We start from the raw sequence: 19,382 nt of genomic DNA on the forward strand, positions 1-19,382 counted from the left end.
GTTCTTAACATTAAACTTCTTACAAAATTTCCCCCCAAAGGAATACTGAGGCGTGTGAAGAGCTAGCACTGTGCATAATCTGAACCACTGCTCCATACTGCTATTGAAATAAAAAAAACAAAATAAGTTTCAAAGAAGTTTATACTTGTTTTTGGCGTATGTTTTCTCTTTACTCTAGCCTTCCTGCACGGATCCTTTTCAGGAGACACTATTCCACCTACCACAAACCCTCCTGAAACAGAAGAAAAGTGACAAACATTATTGCACAGTAGGCATTTTAAAATTATTTTTATGAAGAAGCATTTTTTTTTTTTTTTTAAACAGTGCAGTTCAGAATTTGCTCTGTTTGGACACATTGCTTTTTTGGTTAATTAAAAAAAAAAAAAAAAAAGTTATCATCTTTGTGAAGCAACCCAGACACATTTGGGAATACAATCCAAAAACTCAGATTCTCTCTCAAGGCTAGATCCACAGATCCCCAGTGTGGGTCTATAGCTGTGGGCAGGACTACTGCTAGGAACTAGCCCCCACCTTCCAGAGACCCACTGAGTTTTGCTCTGCCTCCTGTAACTGCTTGCAGGGCAGTGGAACTCAGTACCTGCTGTGAGAGAATCAAAAAACCTGAAGAGGCAGTCTCCTGCCTGGGATTTCCACAGTGCCCACCCAGCCCCTTGCCTGCCCAGATAACAGGCTCAGGGCGTGGTGAAGAAAGGTCCAAACAGGAGCCCAATGCTGCATTCCTCCTGCTCTGTATCCACATGGAGCAGGAGGAGATGTTTCGGTCCCATGTGCACTCCAGCTTCTTCACCTGCTGGGTTGGAGAGGCTTTGCTTTGGCCGCCTTACTCTGACCCAGGAGCCAGTTCCCCAGGCACACCCCATCAGTGGGGAGTCTGACAGCCAGGCTGCAAATGTATTGAAAAATGGCAAGAAAATGATGACAGCCCTTCAGCTACGAAAGGGGGTTTCATCAAAGGGCAGTGGCCCAGGGAAACCATAAGCAGGACCAGCGGAATCTGCCACAGACAGAGCCAGGAGCAGACTGGTTCAGACATGCACCCCATCACAGCGCAGGTTTCATCATCTCCCATCACTTCCATCATCGGACAATTTGGTCTCCTTCCTGCAACCCCAGGGAAAGTCAGGAATTCTGCATGGAGGAGAGGAGAAAGGAATCTCCCCCCCCCCCCCCCAAACAAACAAACAAACACCCTCTTTGGCGAGGGAACGCTTAGATTTGGCACGAAACATGCCTGCCATCTTGTGAGCCTCAATCAGCAGCTCCACTGTCCCATTACAGACCTTTTATCCACTCTTAAAGGGGCAAACATAAAGCGATGCCTGTTAGTGGAACAGGTTCACAGGTTCATCTGACTCAGGTTCCGAATCTCAGCTCCCCAAAGGAGTAAAATTTTAAAAAGGATTCAAGAAATTATCTCAGAAACTAAGGGTACGTCTAGGATTAGTTGGACTCAAGTCAGCTGACCTGTGTCAGAGAATCTTGGGCTTGAGCATCTACATTGCATTTTAATCCTAGGTTGAGGATTTTCTAACCTGCACTTGAAGCTAGGGCTCCGGCGTCCACACTGCAGTGCACAGACCCGAGTCAAAGTAAACATCCCGAAATGCTTAGTGCCTCCACCCCATGTCAACACTCTAGCCCTAAGAACGTGGTGCACTGTGGGAAAAGTCTACTGCCTACCCTGTTTCCTACCTGTGGCAGTGTTATTAGTGGGACTCAGGTGCCCATAAGAAACACCTGGGTACATAAACTTCATAAGCAGCTCCTTTTGTGCCAGTAGAATGACTGCAGTTTAAGAAGGCCTTATACTGAAGTACCATCTAACCTGAGAACTGGGCTCTCCATCTCTAGGCTGGGTCATGTTGGCAGGAAAATGCCCACGTGCAGCTGTTCTGAAGATAATTGGGATATCAGTCTCCAGGGCTATCAAACTATTAAAATTAAACTTTGTGATTCTTAATTTTTAAAATGGGATGTTCAGTGAAGCTGGTTTTGGTTGGTTGATTTATTTTTGCCTGTTTTGAAGTTTGACATAACATGTAGGTTTCAGGGGGAAAATACACACACGCATCCCAACCTGACTGCTGCCGGCTGCGGAGCAGTGAAGTGTATCCCCAGGGTTTGTAGTGCAGTGTGCTCCAGCACCTCTTGGGATCCCTTATCCATTGCCCCAACCACACTCCAGGAAGCAGGGCTAAAGGATTCCCTGGAGACTGCAGGGATGTTTTGAGGCTGGCTCCCACTCGCTGCTCTGAGAGTGCACGCAGCCTGGGTGCCCCTGCACATGCAGCCCCACGGAGGGCAGGGTGGGCCAGGAGCAAGGACCAGAGAGTGGAGCAAGAACCAAACAGATGCCCTGCAGGGAGAGGGAGTGGCAGGGCTCCCAGCTCAGCATGACCACGGGAGGGATGATTCCCAACATCCCGGAGATGCCTCCCAGCTGTCAGCTTTGCTCCCTGTTCTGGGCAAACTCCATGCAGCAGTGAAGATGAGCCGGAGCAGGAAGGAGGAGCACACATGACCAGGCAGCTGCTGCTGGGAACTCTGGGATACATCCGGAGGTCTTCCGGGACCCAAGTCAAGACAGAGCTTTATGCCCACAGGAAACCAATAGGGCTCAGACCCTAGGTCCCAGCTTAACACAGTGGAGAGATCAGTCTTCCCGCAATGAAACTGAAGACACCAGAAACAATGCCTGAATATGGTCAGGAGAGTTTGGACAAGCAACACCTTGGGGGGAGACTATTAAAATTCAAGGATCAATGGCCTCTCTGTACACCAGACAGATGGGTCCTGGATGTGGCTCGAGAAGAGTACATCATAGAATTCTCAAACATCCTGAATGATCCATTTCCTTCCTTTCTCCAGTATCCTCAAATCCACAAAAAAAAAGATAAATATGTTGAAGACCACAGATCATCTTTTGCAAATCAGAGACTGTTCCAGCCACTACTTAATCTTGTTTCTGGTCCCCAAGAGATCCAGGGAGGACTGAGTAGTGTTGGACTTAAATCACCTGAACAAGTTCATAAGGAGAATCCAATACAAAATGCAAACCTTGAAGTCCATAGTAGTGCAATCTGCTATCTTGTGTCAATCAAACTGAAAGAAACCTATTTTCATGTCTCAATTCACCAAACGCACAGATTTCTGCAATTCACTCAAGGGACCTATCACTTTCAATACAAAGCACTGCCTTTCAGATGGTCATCCATGCCTTGAGTGTTCACGAAAGTCCTTGTTGTTCTGTGGCTTTTCTCAGATAGAAAGGTATATAAGTATACTATTTCCTGGACGACATTCTCCTCAGAGCCCATCCAAGGAGGGGTCCACTCAAGCAACTGAGTCAACAATAAAAAAAATCCTATCCAAAAGAAGAGTCATATCTTGGAGTGTCGATAAAGACAGAGGTACACAAAATCTTTCAGTCAGTTGAAAGAGGAGCAAGATCAGATCAGCAATTACCCTCCTGAGGATGTCAGTAGGCACCTTCCTGAAACTTCTAGGGATGACTGTATTCTGCATAGGGATAGTGCTTTACGTAAAAAATGCATGAGGACTCTGTAGCATTTTCTGCTGTCCCTTCCCTGAAATGTTCTGATTTTCCCATCTCAAAAAGTAAACATTCCATCACTTGCGCTGAAATTCCTGCATTGGTGGATGAGTCCAGAAATAGTCCAGGGAGGGTTGGTCACGGCAGAGCCAGAGAGGTCTGTCATAAGAAGAGACACACCAGTCTCGAAGGATGTGGCATGTCCTCCAAGTCAGTGGCTCAAAAAGACACTGTCCTTGAAACAAAAAAAACAAATTTTCTACAGTTGAGAGCATTAAGTATGCTCTTTGACAACTGGTCCCAGTGTTGCCAAACTGTCATATTCTGGTAACGACACAACCAAGAGGGGAGTATGAAGTCAACAGATTTACAAGAGGAAGTTGAATCATTAATTCAGTGGGCGGAAACCCATCTACTGTCTAACAGGGCCTTGCATATCAAGGGCACCACCAATATGAAGGTCAGCTGTGTGAACAGAAAGAAAATTGATCAGGCAGAGTTGTCTTCACTACAAGTCCTTCAAATTGATCATCAAAAATTTCGGTGTTCTGAAGTGGATCTTTTTGCATTCAAGGCAAACTGGAAGGTTCACAATACTTTACAAGAAAAGGAAAGACAGGAGCTCTAGGCATTAATTAGGTAAAAGCTACAAATTTTAAAGTTTTTAATTTAACTTTTGCCTAATTAATGTTACTGCAGCATTCTGAGAATTCCCTGTACTTAATGTAAGGAACACCATAAATATTGTGTTAATGTTAATTTTCTTGCAATTAGTAATTGTAAAGATTGCTTTAATTTATCTATCTAACTAAATTACTGGACAAAGATGTAATATTTAGATGTTAACCACCATTTTTCTAATTCTAGCTTAAAATATACTTCATTCTGATTAATTCACATGTATAAAAAAAGGTTAAAAGCTGGTAAAAAAAGCATGAAAAAGGGCAAAATAACACATATCCAATGCATAAAAGAAATCTGGCCAACACCAATGGTGAAAGAAACTTTCTTTTGATGTGAGTTTGCAACTTCATACAAAAAGGTCAGTGCAATTTTGGCCAGAATGGTCAAAGGTATTTTATCATACACTGCTAAAAATAAGGTAATATTTTATACCTTTTTATATCAGGAACCTCACCTTCAGCTCTGAGCATCACATCACATTAACAGAAAGATAAACAAACTGAAGGTATTTGGACAAAAAAATCTCTAATAAATTCTTGGAATGTACCAGGGACAACTTTTTTCAGAAGGTAAAGGAGATAATCAGGGAGCAGTCATTTTAGAGTTGATTCTAACAGGGATTAATTGGTTGTAAATCTGATGATAGAAAGCAACGTGGATGAAAGCAATCATGAAACGATAAACAGATTTCATGATTCTAAGGAAAGGAAGGAGAGAGAGCAGCAAAAGAAAGACAATGGACTTCAGAAAAGCAGACTTTTACAATCTCAGAAGTGGTAGGCAGGGTCCCATGGGAAGAAAATTTTAGAGAAAAAGTTGTTCAGGATTGCTTCCAGTTTCTCAAAGAGACAATATTAAAGCTCCAACAGCAAGCTATTCTGATGTAAAGGAAATATTAGAAGAATAGCAAGAGGCTAATATGCAGCTGCATCAGGAGCTCTTTAATTACTTGAAAAATCAAAAAGGAAACCTACAAAAAGTGGAAACATGGACAAATTGCTAAGGATGTATACAAAAGAATAGCACAAGCATGCAGGGATAAAATCAGAAAGGCTAAAGCACAAAACAAGTTACACCTAACAAGAGACACAAAAGGCAGTATTAAGAGGTTCTATCAATACATTGGGTGCAAAGAAAGATGAAGGAAAGTGTAAGTCCACTACTTAGCAGGAAAAGAGAGCTAATGATGGAGGACACCAAGAAGGCTGAACTGTTTAGTGCTGATTTTGCTTCAGTATTCACTTAAAAGTTTGTGACCAGATGTTTAATACAATTAATATTATCTAGGGGTAAAGAAGGTAAGTTAAAATAGGAAAAAGATGGGTGAAAGAATATTTAGGTAAGCTAGATGTATTCAAGTCAGCAGGGCCTGATGAAATTCACCCTAGGATACTTAAGGAACTGGCTTACGAAATCTTGGAACATTTAACAATTATCTTTGACAACTCATGGAGAATGGTGAGGTCCCAGAGGACTGGAGAAGGGAAAACATGGTACCTATCTTTAAAAAGAGAAACCTGGGGAATTATAGACCAGTCAGCCTAACTTTGATACCTGGAAAAATACTGGAAAAAATTATAAATCAATTTGTAAGCACCTAAAGGATAATAGGGTAGTAAGTAATATACAACATGAATTTATCAAGAACAAATTATGACAAACCAACCTAGTTTCCTTCTTGGATACTGTTACTGGCCAACCAGATGGGGGAGAAGCAACAGACTTGATATATCTTGATTTTAGTAAGGCTTTACCTCTCAGGGGTCCGTATCCAGGGTCTCTTGAGACTGAAGGGTGCCTACTGAAGAAAGGCTTTTGACACAGTCCCTCACAATAGTCTCATAAGCAAACTAGGGAAATGTGGTCAGATGAATTACTATAAGGTGGTGCACAACTGATTGAAAGACCATAGTCAAAGAGTAGCTATCAATGGTTCACTGTCAAACTGGGAGGATGTATCTAGTAGGGGTCGCACACAGGTCTGTCTTGGGTCTGGTACTAACCATTTTTATGAATTACTCTAAGGTGCCCCTTCTTTTTGGATAATAAAGTGGAGACTATGCTTATAAAATTTGCAGATGCCATCAAGCTAGGAGGGGTTGCAAGTACTTCGGAGGCCAACATTGGAATTCAAAATGATCTTGACAAACTGGAGAAATGATCTGAAATAAATAGGATGAAATTCAACAAAGACATGTACCAAATATTACACTTTGGAGGGGGGAAAAAATCAAATGTACAACTACAAAATGGGGAATAAGGCACTGCTGAAAAGGCTCTGGGAGTTATAGTGGATCACAAACTGAATATAAGCCAATATTGTGATACAACTGTAAAAAAAAACAAATATCTTTCTGGGGTGTTTTAACCAGAGTGTCATATGGAAGACACTGGAGGTAACGGTCTCACTCTACTCAGCACTGGTAAGACCTCTGCTGGAGTATTGTGTCCAGTTCTGGGCACCCTAAGAAAGATATGGACAAACTTGACAGACTCCAGGGCAAGTAATACAAATTATAAAAGTTTTAGAAAGCCTGACCTAAGAGGAAACATTAAAAAATTGGGTACATTTAGTCTTGAGAACAGAAGACTGCGGGTGAGACCTTGACAACAATCTTCAAATCCGTTAAGGGCTTTTATAAAGGGGAGAGTGACCAATTGTTCTCCAAGTCCACTGAAGGTAGGACAAGAAGTAATCAGCTTAATCAACAGCAAGGGAGATGTAGGTTAGCTATTTAGAAAGGTTTTCCCAATATAAGCATCATTAAGTACTCCAACAGGCTTCCAAGAGAGGTTATGGAATTCCCATCACTGGAGGTTTTAAGAACAGGTTAGACAAACACGTATCAGGGACTGTTCTGGTAGGTTCTGCCTCAGCCGGGGAGGCTGAACTAGATGACCTCTCAAGGTCCCTTACAGTCCTACATTTCTATGATTCTAAAAGCAAGAAAAATAATCCAACAGCATGGAAGACTGATCTATCCAGAAAGACTAAAACCTAAGATATGTAGGCCAGACATTCAGAACAGTTTAGCACAGTTTGGGCTGATTTTCAAAACTGCTTAGCACTCTTACAGGACACCTAAAGCAAAGTAGACAGACTTTTTCAAAAAAAACCTCAGGATCAAGCAGCTCCCATTGAGAGCAAATGCAGCTGAGTTCTTTCAAAAATCTGGCCCCACCTCTAGGTATGTAATACGTAAGTAAGACAAGTCAACTATTTAAAAAAACAAGGATGGAGAAAATTTAATGCAATCACAGACAGTGTGATTAAACTAAGGAAAAATGTAGGCTGATGTGCAATGCAAAAGTCCTTGATAGTGAGATGTATTCCATTACTTGCGAGATTTTAAATTAGACTGGATGAATTAGAACAAGAGACACAGAAAAATAATTCTGCATTGGAAGAAGGATCAGAGTCAGCCTAACAGGTCTTTTCCTTCTCTTACCTTCATTATTCTATATTGTAGGAGAATACAGATTTAGAGAAATCACTTTATTCTCCCCTTTAGGAATACAACATTAACATACAGAAGTACAGAATGGGCAGCTTTGCTTTCTGAGGGTGTGTAGCAAACTTATGACATTAATTCTAGTTATTAATGTTTTAAGGAGAAGAATATGTCCCGATATATACTCTGATAATGCACTGACTTAAAATTAAAGACAAGCAGAAATATATATGGAAACAATACCTGAAGGTCTCATCATATAGTTCACACGCTCCCCTCGCCAATACTCCAAAGGCTTTAGTCGTATTCTTTTTGTCCGACGAACATTGGGTGTTTGGGACGGCATTACTAAAATAGATTCAAAGAAAAAAATAATTCATATTGGATAAAATAAACCCAGAAGTTATCAGTAGAAGTCCAACACACTCTAAATATTTCCTCTGAATCATTACCCCTGTTGAAGACAGACTCTAAAGTAAGCTGTCACTCCCCACAGCATAAGATATTTTACAAATTTTGTAGGGATTTGTTTTCTATTGTGCATATTTCAATCTGGTGACTGTAGCATAGGCTGAAATTTCACTAGCGTGAGAGACTGTTGCTTTACAAAATGTGCACTCATTTGCAAAATTATTGCATATTGTTTAGCTTTCAACCAGGCCTTTAAAAACAAAAAAAAATACAGCCAATTTTCTGGATAATATGCAAAATGCAGGTCTACTGGCAAGCATACCAGGACCGGCAACATTTGAATAGTGTTCAACAACTGTTTTCACCATCAGAAGCTCAGAGATTACAACATTAATTAACATGGAACTATTTATTAGTCAAGTTTTTATCAGAATAGTGTTTAACAGAATACTGATATTAAACCAATAGCACTATTTATTAGGCTAATACAGAATATTCATCATATCCTTAACACTTCGGCTATAACACATTGCTTTTATGACTGTGCAAGAAAACAAGCGTTGCCAATCATATTTCACATGCACACGTACCACATAGATATTTCACCCTATCTGTCCAATATTTCCCCATACTGGTTTTCTATTACATTTTATTCAATTTATCTCAGCAACCTTCTGAGGCATATCACAAAATGGGTTCAAATAGTAAGAGTAGTGAAGAGGCTATAATACACTAGAAGCAAGAGGATGACCAAAGAGAGTAGGTCCATTATTCAATGAGGAAGGAAAGACAACAGAAAATGCAGCAATAGCCGAAGTGTTAAATGCCTTTTTGTTTCGCTTTTAACCAAAAAGGTAGTGATGATCAGATGACTAACATAGTGAACATCAGTGTAAATGGGTAGGACCTGAGGCTAAAATAGGGAAAGAATAAGTTAAGACTGACTTAGACAAGTTAGTGTCTTCAAGTCAGCAGGGCCTGACCAAAAAAAAAAAAAAAAAACTATCCTAGAATACTTAAGGAACTGGCTGAAGAGATCTTTGAGCCATCAGCGATTATCTTTGAAAACTCAGACAGGAGAGATCCTACAGAACTGGAAAAGGGCAAATATAGTACCTGTCTATAAAAAGGGGAATAAGGGAATTATAGACCAGTCAACTTAATTTTGGTACCCAGAAAGATAATGGAACAAATAAATGAAGTTGTAAGCATCTAGAAGAAAATAAGCTGATAAGTAACAGTCAACATGGACTACTATAAACCTTGGACTATACAACAGGGAGTCAGAGCTCTCGCTACATCCGAAAGCACGTCATGGAGTGGGAACATAAGGCATTGGTTAAATGAAAAGAATAAATGGCCAAGGCTTAATTTAAAGACAAGAGGGTAAGAGCTTTAAAATATACAGAGAAGTTAGGGTATGTCTTCACTTCCTGTCAGATCGGCGGGCAGCGATCGATCCAGCGGGGGTCGATTTATTGCGTCTAGTCTAGATGCGATAAATCGACCCCCCAAGCGCTCTCCCGTTGACTCCTGTACTCCAGCTTGGTGAGAGGCGCAGGCAGAGTCTACTTCAGCTACGTTATTCATGTAGCTGAAGTTGCATAACTTAGATAGACACACACACACACACCATGTAGACCAGGCCTTGGAGTTAGACAACACAATTTATAATATTTATAACAGAAAGTGGCAAATGTTAAATACCAAAATCCACATGTCTAAAATAATTTTTAAGACATACAAGACCAGAGTTTTAAACAATGAAATAAAAATGAAAGGGGTAAAACAAGATAAAATAGTGATAACTAAACATTAACATTAGCATGGTGAGGCTAAAAAGAAAATTGTTGAATATAACCAAAAAAGAGAAAGTTCAGAATTTAGTCTATATATTTTTATATTTAAGGCCAGAGTTTAAATTTATTTTAAAAATTAGACATGGGTTAATTATGTTTTTAAAAGATGGAACTAACAAGTCTTGCCTATCACCATCATGACCACTTCTGCTTGTTTGTTGCATTCCATTCTCCCACCCTTGACATGTTTTTCATCTTGATGGTAGGCTCTTGGGGATTACACCTTTCTGTGTTTGCATAATGGGACCATAATCTGATTGGGATTACCATACAATCATAATATAAAAGAGAAAATGAACAGCATGCTACTTATTTTTCCCCACAAGAGTTTTTTGGGTCTTTATTGCACATAATAATTTATTGCAAAATTGAAAGCCTAGTTGTATTTCATGCATTTACATAAAGGAACTTAAGAAATAACCTTACCTAGTTTATGCTTTAGTTGTGTGTTTGACAAAAATTCACTTGCATCACCATCCAAGGCTATAGATTTATCTGAAAAATGCAATATAAATCACCAAATAGGGATTACCATGATCACATGCTATTTTTTTTCCACCAGACTCTGGCCTCATTACATTTACATATAATTCAAAACCAAAAATATTTCAAAAATTTAGGTAAAACCCATTTTCTGAAGAAGAAAAAAGCATTATATACATAAGTTTGCCCATTCATGGATGATCCCACAACTAAAGAACAGACCTTCAGCCTCTTGGTTCCTCCAAAACCTTTCATGATATTGCATGCAATTTTAAATTGAGTAGTTTAAATACTTTAAATTAAATTTCCAATATTCTCATGTATATAAAAAAGGAACTCAAAGAAAATGCCACCTTTAAACTTACCTGAAGATGAATCCTCCCACTCACATGCAATAGGCTCATCATTTTTTGAAGTAAATTTTACATAACGTTTCAGTACAGGCCCACTTAAAAAAAAAATAGCATTGGTGTGAAAATGTTAATTATGAAAAATAAAAACATTACAAAACGAATAGTATCAAATTTCAAAGTTTTTTTTTCATAATGCATTAACAATTTGTCCTTCTAAAGATGTCAAGTATTTGTCAATGTAATAAAAAACCATAAATGAGGGAAGAGGAAAAGAGGCTGTGGAAATGGATGTAGACATTCCATTGTACATTTGCAGCCTAGTCTGGGGAAATGGGAACAAAACCACATCTGGTATTTAAAAATTAAATTGATGAAAATATTTGTAGAATTGGAGTGGCAGAACATCTGTACTTAAGGGGCTTGGAAGATAGAGGACATGGTATCTATAGATGCTCCAGCACATTGTAAGTAATGCAATGAACTTGGCAGACTGCTTTGCCCAAACAACAGAAATGCTTGACTGACAGACAGCTGGGACAGATTAGAAGCCCAGAGCAGCCATAAAGAGAAAGTTTTGCACTTGCCCACAGAAGACTCCTGACCTAGAAGCAATAGTCTCCACACAACCCTTTCTAGCGAAACAGCTGCAAAGGCCATTGAAACCACAGACACTACTCTGGAGTCTTACTACAGATCCTTGATTTAGGGGAAGGAATTGAAGGGCAGTTGGGTCCATGCTCCCTCAAATATGGGTACAAAACTAGGCAGTGTGTGCACACTGCCCAACAGACATGCTAGCTACTAGCAGAATGCGTGAGCTTGTGTGCCAGGGAATACATCATTCTAGCATGTGGATCCATGTAGACAATTATTGAGGAACCAGTTTACTCTAGTAAACATCAGTTCTATACTTTATATGGCCCTTTTTATTGGTAGATCTCAAAGCACATTACAAACGTGTGTAAGTATTGTCCCCATTTTATTGCAAGGAAATGGAGGTACAAAGGTTAAGTGCTGTGTTTAAGGTCAGCAGCAGCTGGGAAAGGGAGGGACAGCCAAGCTTCCAGGACCTCTCATTGCCCCCATTTATACCAGAAACAGGGAGACCCATCCAGGTCCCACCGCCACATGGCTGCCAGCAGACAGGAGTTGAATCTGGACATTCCCCAGCTCTTCTGGAAGCCTTAAAGCAGTCAGCTTCTCCCGATGTCAGAGCTGCATTTCTTCAAATCAGCACTTCATTCTTTGACTCCTTCACTTCCTGCAGACAGACTTTTGGTGGCATTTACTCCATCTCTCTCACCACCCTTCCTCCTCTCCTCCTCCTGACAGACACCAAGAACCTTTCCCCACTCCCTTCTCTTCTCCATGCCAACACTCTTTGCTCCTCATCATTGTGCCTCACCGTCTTTCCCTTCCTTCCTTCCCCATAATGTTCCATAGGTATCTATAAGTGCTTTAAAAATGTTTTTAAAGGAGTAGGGAGGGGACAGAAAATACAGAAAATCATTTGGAACTTGGACTATGTTAAGCCCAGTCCTGAAACTTGATCCTCAATGGCCCTATAGCCTGCCTGCATAAGAGTCCCAATGAAGTCAGAGGAGTTCTCCACAGATCAGACTGCAATAACAGGGCTTCAGGGAGCAGTTTTATCATTTTTACACTCGTCCTCCCTTCCTATTGTTGGTTACACTAACTCCAGGCAGTTAGGACCCAACAGTCTGTGTTAAATTATGACCAAAATACTCTACAGCAAGCTGAACATAAAATTTGCAACTCCACCCACTGAACTCTGAGACACTGGTGTGGCAAACCAGAAATTCTGCAGCAGCTTCATTTAAATTAAAATATTGAGTTTCATTGAATAAAGATATGAAAATTAATAATACAATCAACAGATGAGCTCCTGTATTATTTATTTTGATATTAAATTCCCTGACTGAGGATATATGCATATATACAATACCTAGCACAATCCCAATCTCAGTTGGGACTCCTATTACCATTAATAATATACTCCTACATCAATAGTAATGTTACTGATACTACAGATAATAACAGTAGTACCAATAATACTAAGAGTAACAGCTATTTAGCAAGCAAGATTTAAAAATGCCAATCTGATTTGGGATCAAGGCAACGAGTCAGGAAAAAAAGCAAAACCCTGGTGATGGCTCATTTATCCTACTGAGAAGGCTTTGCAGCGCTGCTATGGTCTCTTAGTGCAGAGAAATATTAAGATGACAGTTCTACACACAACAGAGGAAATTACCTGCTATGATTCTTGTTTTTCTCGGGTGCAGGAGAGACTCTAGAAGAGATGCAATTGTTAGTAATCTTACTGAAAGTAATTCTTTATAGTAAAGAGGGGCATATGGAAGGAATTTTAGAAAAATATTGATACAAAATAAGAGTACAGAAGTTAGGTTGGCTGAATCAGAACGAGGCTTCATCAGCGTAATGACCAATCATAAATCTAATACTAACTTCACTGCAAGTAAATATTGTGCAAAAGTAAATATGACATCTCCTACTACATTTGTTAAAAGTAACTGATCAAAGTAACAGATTCCTTTTTTTAAATAAGTAATATCAGGAAGTCATAAAATTGCTTTTTCAAGCCCAACGCTAAGGTGAATAGTTTGGTCACTTCTCTTGATGTTTGTCACTCATATTTTGGACATTATTCTTGGTAGTTAGAATTAAGGTGAGTGCTAATTTTTAGACCGTAATAATGACTTATTAATGGAATTTACTTTTCATGGTCTCTTCTATTTACTATATAAATTCACTCACCTTGAAAAATATCAAACTAACCAATCTGATTTGTTTTTGAACAGTTTCTGCACTGTTTAATTTGTGTCTATGTCTTTCTAACATTTCCCTCCCCCATTATCTGGATGTCAGACTCGTAGAATGCTGCAATGTCTGGCTTAACTATATTATTCAACATAAAACCCTATGCATAAGCAGTTTCCAAAGAACTATTTCTATCAGTCTTGGTTGTGAAGAATTTGGTATTTTATAGGTCTAGATATTCATATGATAAGAAGAACTGTTACATTAGACAGAATAAAACATTTAGATATCAAGAAGGACGACAAACTCTCTTGGATCAGGGCATAAGTCAAACACTAACTAATAGGGTGAGGAGGAAACACCCCCTTATGAACAGGTTGTTCCATATTTGTCCACTATAGGGTTTCTTGCACCTTCCTCTAAATCATTTAGCACTGGGCACTGAGAGACAGGATACTGGATTAGATAGGCCCACTGGCCCTATTTGGTATAAGAATTCCTAGATTCCTATGTTTTGTAAAAGTATTTTACCCCACCCCCAAAAAAAGTGAGGTCCCAACTCAAGCTGATTGCATCCTTTAAAATGCAACTGATTACTTTTTTAAATTAACAGCCATGAATATAAATTCAAGTCTGAGTTTCCTCTTAAGGCTCTTCAGAAATTTTACTGAATTATTCTATACCTTAATAATGCCTCGATCTTGGCAGAAGATGTTTTATGAACAATTAAGTTGCACTGCATAGTCATTTAAAAAAGTACACAAAACCACTTACTGTGATCGGTGGACATTACTCTGTTTTTTATATTTTGTTTTCACAGATGCATTTGACTTCTTGTGTTTTTGTTGTGCCACGTCCTGGCCAGAAGAACCCTTGTGATGTGTTGTATTCCCAGGTTCAGCATTTTCAGGATTTGAACAATCAATCATATTTGTTCTTTGATTAATCTGACTAGCTGATGCTCTTTTCCCCTCAGAGTCTTCTGTATTGTCTATGAAAATCTGTGAAGGTTTTTTAGATTTTGCAAGAGTTTTGATATGTACAATACCAGATGATTCCAGTGAATGTATGAGGTTTTTAGGTTTGGGGGATTTATGGGACTTCTGTAATGCAGAAGTCAGTGATCCCTGTTGCAATGAAGGTGCAAACACTTCGTTTGACTTTAAAAAATCTCTTTCATCCACCTCTTCTATGGGCTCACTTTCAGAACTCTCCTCTGAGATTTGTACCCTGGATTTTCTACTACTGGATTTAAGGGCAGATTTTCTAACTTTATTTCTTCGGTTTTCTACCAGTTTTTTAGAGGATGCAACTTTTGAAAGTTTCTGCTTAGCAGTTTGTTTCTTGTGGGAGAGAGCAGTTTTTAAAATGGACTGGTGATGTTTTGGAAAATTGTGATCCTCTTTTGAAGACACAACCTTCTCTTGAGGCTGCTCAGTCATACTACAAGATGCAAACAAATCTTCATTAGGTATTTCTGTTGGTTTAGGTTGTTCTGTATCGGAAATATCTGTGTCTGATTTGGAAACTGAAAAAGTGAATTTTTTGGGCTGAGTCTGTTTCAGGGCTGTGGAATTTTTCTTGTTTGGGGTTCTTGTGGATCTTTGTCCAGGTGTCTGTTTTTTACTCTCTTCTGCCAACATACAAAAATGCACACGTTAATTTCCTTTTTTAATGCCACAGAAACAACTTATATATAATGATTAATAACTGAAATATCATGTAGAAGCAGCAAAGAATCCTGTGGCACCTTATAGACTAACAGATGTTTTGCAGCATGAGCTTTCGTGGGTGAATACCCACTTCTTCGGATGCAAGCAGTGGAAATTTCCAGGGGCAGGTCCCCTGGAAATTTCCACTGCTTGCATCCGAAGAAGTGGGTATTCACCCACGAAAGCTCATGCTGCAAAACATCTGTTAGCCTATAAGGTGCCACAGGATTCTTTGCTGCTTCTACAGAACCAGACTAACACGGCTACCCCTCTGATACTTGAAATATCATGAACATAAATTTTTCTCTGGTGGGTGATTTTCACTTACAGTTCTCAAAGCAGCACTATCTATTGAATACTCTGTGTACAGTGGTAAATATTCAGTGTACCACATTCCATTCATCTACTGGGTCCTAAACCCTAATCTAGAAAGATTTGCAGCAACTTTTGCTCTCCCACAGCTGCTTCCAAGTCAACTTTCTACTCTTCCTCTTAAACAGCTCTCCCCCATTATTCCTCAAATGCTGATTCCCTGCAGACACACCACATATCTCTAGCTCCTTCCCACAAAGTTGGGAGTGGAACACAGATGTTACCACCTTCCTTGGTTCCCATGACAACAGGGAAGCAGTGGGCAAGGGGGAAATGAGTCACCGTTGCCTCCCTTACTGACATATATACACATACACACACACCATACTTCCTCAGTTGATCCTTCCATCTCATTCCAAGTGCTGAATAATCACAGAGAGTTTCAGGAATAAGGGGACCTAGGAATATTTTCCTATGTTCCCCATTCCCTGATTTAACATTCCCTGGAATCAATCAAAACATCCCCAAGGAAATCAGCTCCCAGTAGAAGTACCACCATTCTAAACCAAAGGAAAAAGTCTTCGGTTGTTGACAGATTCAATTAAGAACAGGCAAATCAAGGGCAGAAGGATCTCCCATTAATAAGGAATGTGAAAGACTAATTGTTTTCATTCATCACAACAATTCAATTTTCAACATTTGCCTTTGCAAGTATAAAAATCCAAAGAGTCTTTACATCTTAATCTTTTTTCTAAATATGACTTACCCATGTGAGGACTGCTTTGCCTTACAGATTTAAGAGCATCTTTCTTTTTGTCAGATAAACCTAGATTTGTATTCGAAGCATTTTGTAACTCAGCTTGTATCCCTTCAGCAACGTCACATGTTTTCATTTTCGACTGTTCCATACGAGTCAGTTTAACAGGTACTTCATTCTGTGCCTTTCTATCCTTGCGTTTCTTGCTTTCTTGTACAACTGCCTTTTTCCTTTCGGAAGGCTGAGATTTTGGCACAGGCTTTGATAAGGCCTGTTTCTCTATTTTTTTGTTCTTTTTGGGAATTGAAAACCAGGATGTAAAAGAAAAACCGTCCGATTCATCAATTAAAAACTCACAGTCATTTTCCATTCCTAAATCTTTTACAGGAGAAGGTGGTGGTGGTATTGAGGCTGAATACCTAAGGATAAAAATACAAAAAAAGGGTTCTCTCATGTAATTTGGTTTAGCAAATATAGAAAACAGTTTTAAAAATAAATGAGACAAAGTATTAAAGGAAAGATAAATGCCTAGAATGCTTTGGGTTATTTACCAACTATATAATATCTGAGGGGGTGGAGGGTGGGAAGAATCACCAGAAATTTGAGCATTGTCCTACTATGGACAATGTAACAATCCATACAGCAAAATAATTTTAAATTTAACTTGTTCTTCCTGGAACATTCTTCCATACTTTAGACTTGTATGTACAAGATTTTAACCACCAGTAAACATTTTCAGAAATTGTTTTATGCCAACTGGGACTAATCCGCTTCTGTTTTTCACTCCAACTGAAAGGAAGAGGATTTCATTCAATTTGAGCTTTCATCTCTGAGCAGTATTCAAATGCTTCCGTTTAAAAACCCTCAGAGTTTAATCCTGAAAATCTAACAGTGACTTTACAACACCTGAGTATGTTACAAAGTACTGCTCAAATAACTGCAGCATTCATGAGTCAACAGTGTGCAAAAAAAAGCAAACATGATTCTGGGATGCATTAACAGGTGTGTTGTGAGCAAGACACGAGACGTCATTCTTCCGCTCTACTCTGCGTTGGTTAGGCCTCAACTGGAGTACTGTGTCCAGTTCCGGGCACCGCATTTCAAGAAAGATGTGGAGAAACTGGAGAGGGTCCAGAGAAGAGCAACAAGAATGATTAAAGGTCTTGAGAACATGACCTATGAAGGAAGGCTGAAAGAATTGGGTTTGTTTAGTTTGGAAAAGAGAAGACAGAGAGAGGACAAGATAGCAGTTTTCAGGTATCTCAAAGGGCGTCACGAGGAGGAGGGAGAAAACTTGTTCACTTTAGCCTCCAAGAACAGAACAAGAAGCAATGGGCTTAAACTGCAGCAAGGGAGGTTTAGGTTAGACATTAGGAAAAAGTTCCTGTCAGGGTGGTTAAACACTGGAATAAATTGCCTAGGGGGGTTGTGTAATCTCCATCTCTGGGGATATTTAAGAGTAGGTTAGATAAATATCTATCCAGGATGGTCTAGACAGTATTTGGTCCTGCCATGAGGGCAGGAGACTGGACTCGATGACCCTCGAGGTCCCTTCCAGTCCTAGAATCTATTAATCATTCCATCCTGTTTTTTCCCTGCCACTTGACCAAATGGGGACACAGCCCCCCTTTTTTTTCCTATCTGTGGCCACATGTTTGTACCTCATCATTAACTCAGACACTTTGGAGAGCCATAACACTGCTCCCATCTGATCCTCATCCCAGCTAACTTCCTCTCCCATTAAGTTAAACTCCCTAGAAAGCAATATTCTACCTCAGGCTAAGAACCATACAGCCAACTTCCAGAGAGCATAGCTTCATCATAGCTCTTAAAAATCACTCCCACACAGCCTTGCCCCAGCATAAATCCACCTCCATCCCACTCAGACACTACTGTTTTTGTATTGAATCCACAAAAAACTAGGAGTTATACACTACTTTGGCATATACAAGCAAGAACAATAAATGTCAAACCACAAATGTACAAAATTGGTTAGGCTGGTTGGTTAGTTCTAATGCTATCACCTGGAGAGCGCAGAGGCCACTGAATGTGGTATGCACCTCTATGATATCCTACCCTGAGCCAAATCTGGCACATTACAATGTAAAATACCAATGAGGGACAGATGTCTGTTGACACCCACCAGCCATCATGTTCTAGATTTTCCCAGGGGTCTTTTCCTCCCAGCTTTCATTGGGACAAAGTTGAAGATTATTCTCTCAGGGAAGTCGGTAGGCATTCAGAGCAGATAACGATACTACCATAAAGAGCACTGGGCAACCATCTGAGTGAGTGGAACCTGTTTAGTTAGAAAATAAATCTCTTCATTTGACTTGAATTCGTACGCTTTAATGTTGTCGATAGTTCGGAGATGCTTCATCTGAACCGTGTCCAACTTCTTTTCAATCTTGACAGGGAAAGACCATATTTCAGTAAGACAGGTCAGAATACTGACCACCAGCTTCGCCTCTCTACTTAAACAATTATTCAGTTTGCAAAAGACATTCTTGATAAGGTGCCTCATTACTGGCAACACTTCTGCAGTGCAGGTTTCAAGTTTTCTTGATATCACTCATTTTAACACCAGAGCTGAGGTAGGTGAAATCACAGATGATCTCAACTGGATGCTGGAGCCCGCAGTGCATATGAAATTGCTGACTGCTAGAATTTTGGTTTTTACTGCCAACTAATTTTCAGGCTGACATTTGCCACTGAGCTTTCCAGAGCTTTAAGTGCCTCAACTAGCTTGTCCGTTGATAAGATGACTAGTGCTATGTTGTTGACAAAATCAATGTCAGTGAGGTTCTTGTCATCAAGGCATATGCCTAAAATGCATTTACTTAGTTTCTGGTCAAGCACAGAGCCTATAACGGCACTGGAGAGTTCTGGGCAGCAATGTATCCTTGTCAAATGCCTGACCTAATTCAAAAGAAGGTGGCTTTTTCCCCCATTTAAAAGAACGTAGCTTGAGGAGTCATCATCTAGA

The 19,382-nt window shown here is 39.7% G+C and overlaps 1 protein-coding gene across 2 annotated transcripts in view; it reads right to left on the reverse strand.

Annotated features, from left to right (window-relative positions):
• The window catches only part of CENPC (centromere protein C), a 71,701-nt gene that overhangs the window by 35,398 nt on the left and 16,921 nt on the right, over positions 1 to 19,382 (reverse strand). The window contains exons 8-14 of one of the 2 annotated variants that reach the window (XM_039542080.1): positions 16,406 to 16,815; positions 14,390 to 15,245; positions 13,089 to 13,127; positions 10,829 to 10,911; positions 10,407 to 10,475; positions 7,954 to 8,058; positions 146 to 232 (exon numbers count right to left, since the gene is read on the reverse strand). In XM_039542080.1, coding sequence (XP_039398014.1) covers positions 146 to 232; positions 7,954 to 8,058; positions 10,407 to 10,475; positions 10,829 to 10,911; positions 13,089 to 13,127; positions 14,390 to 15,245; positions 16,406 to 16,815 — 1,649 coding nt within the window. Of the gene's footprint in view, positions 1 to 145; positions 233 to 7,953; positions 8,059 to 10,406; positions 10,476 to 10,828; positions 10,912 to 13,088; positions 13,128 to 14,389; positions 15,249 to 16,405; positions 16,816 to 19,382 lie in introns of both variants that reach the window. The other variant, XM_039542079.1, reaches the window with a different exon arrangement.

This window comes from Mauremys reevesii, linkage group 5 (assembly GCF_016161935.1).
Source record: "Mauremys reevesii isolate NIE-2019 linkage group 5, ASM1616193v1, whole genome shotgun sequence".
Lineage (NCBI taxonomy): Eukaryota > Metazoa > Chordata > Testudines > Geoemydidae > Mauremys > Mauremys reevesii.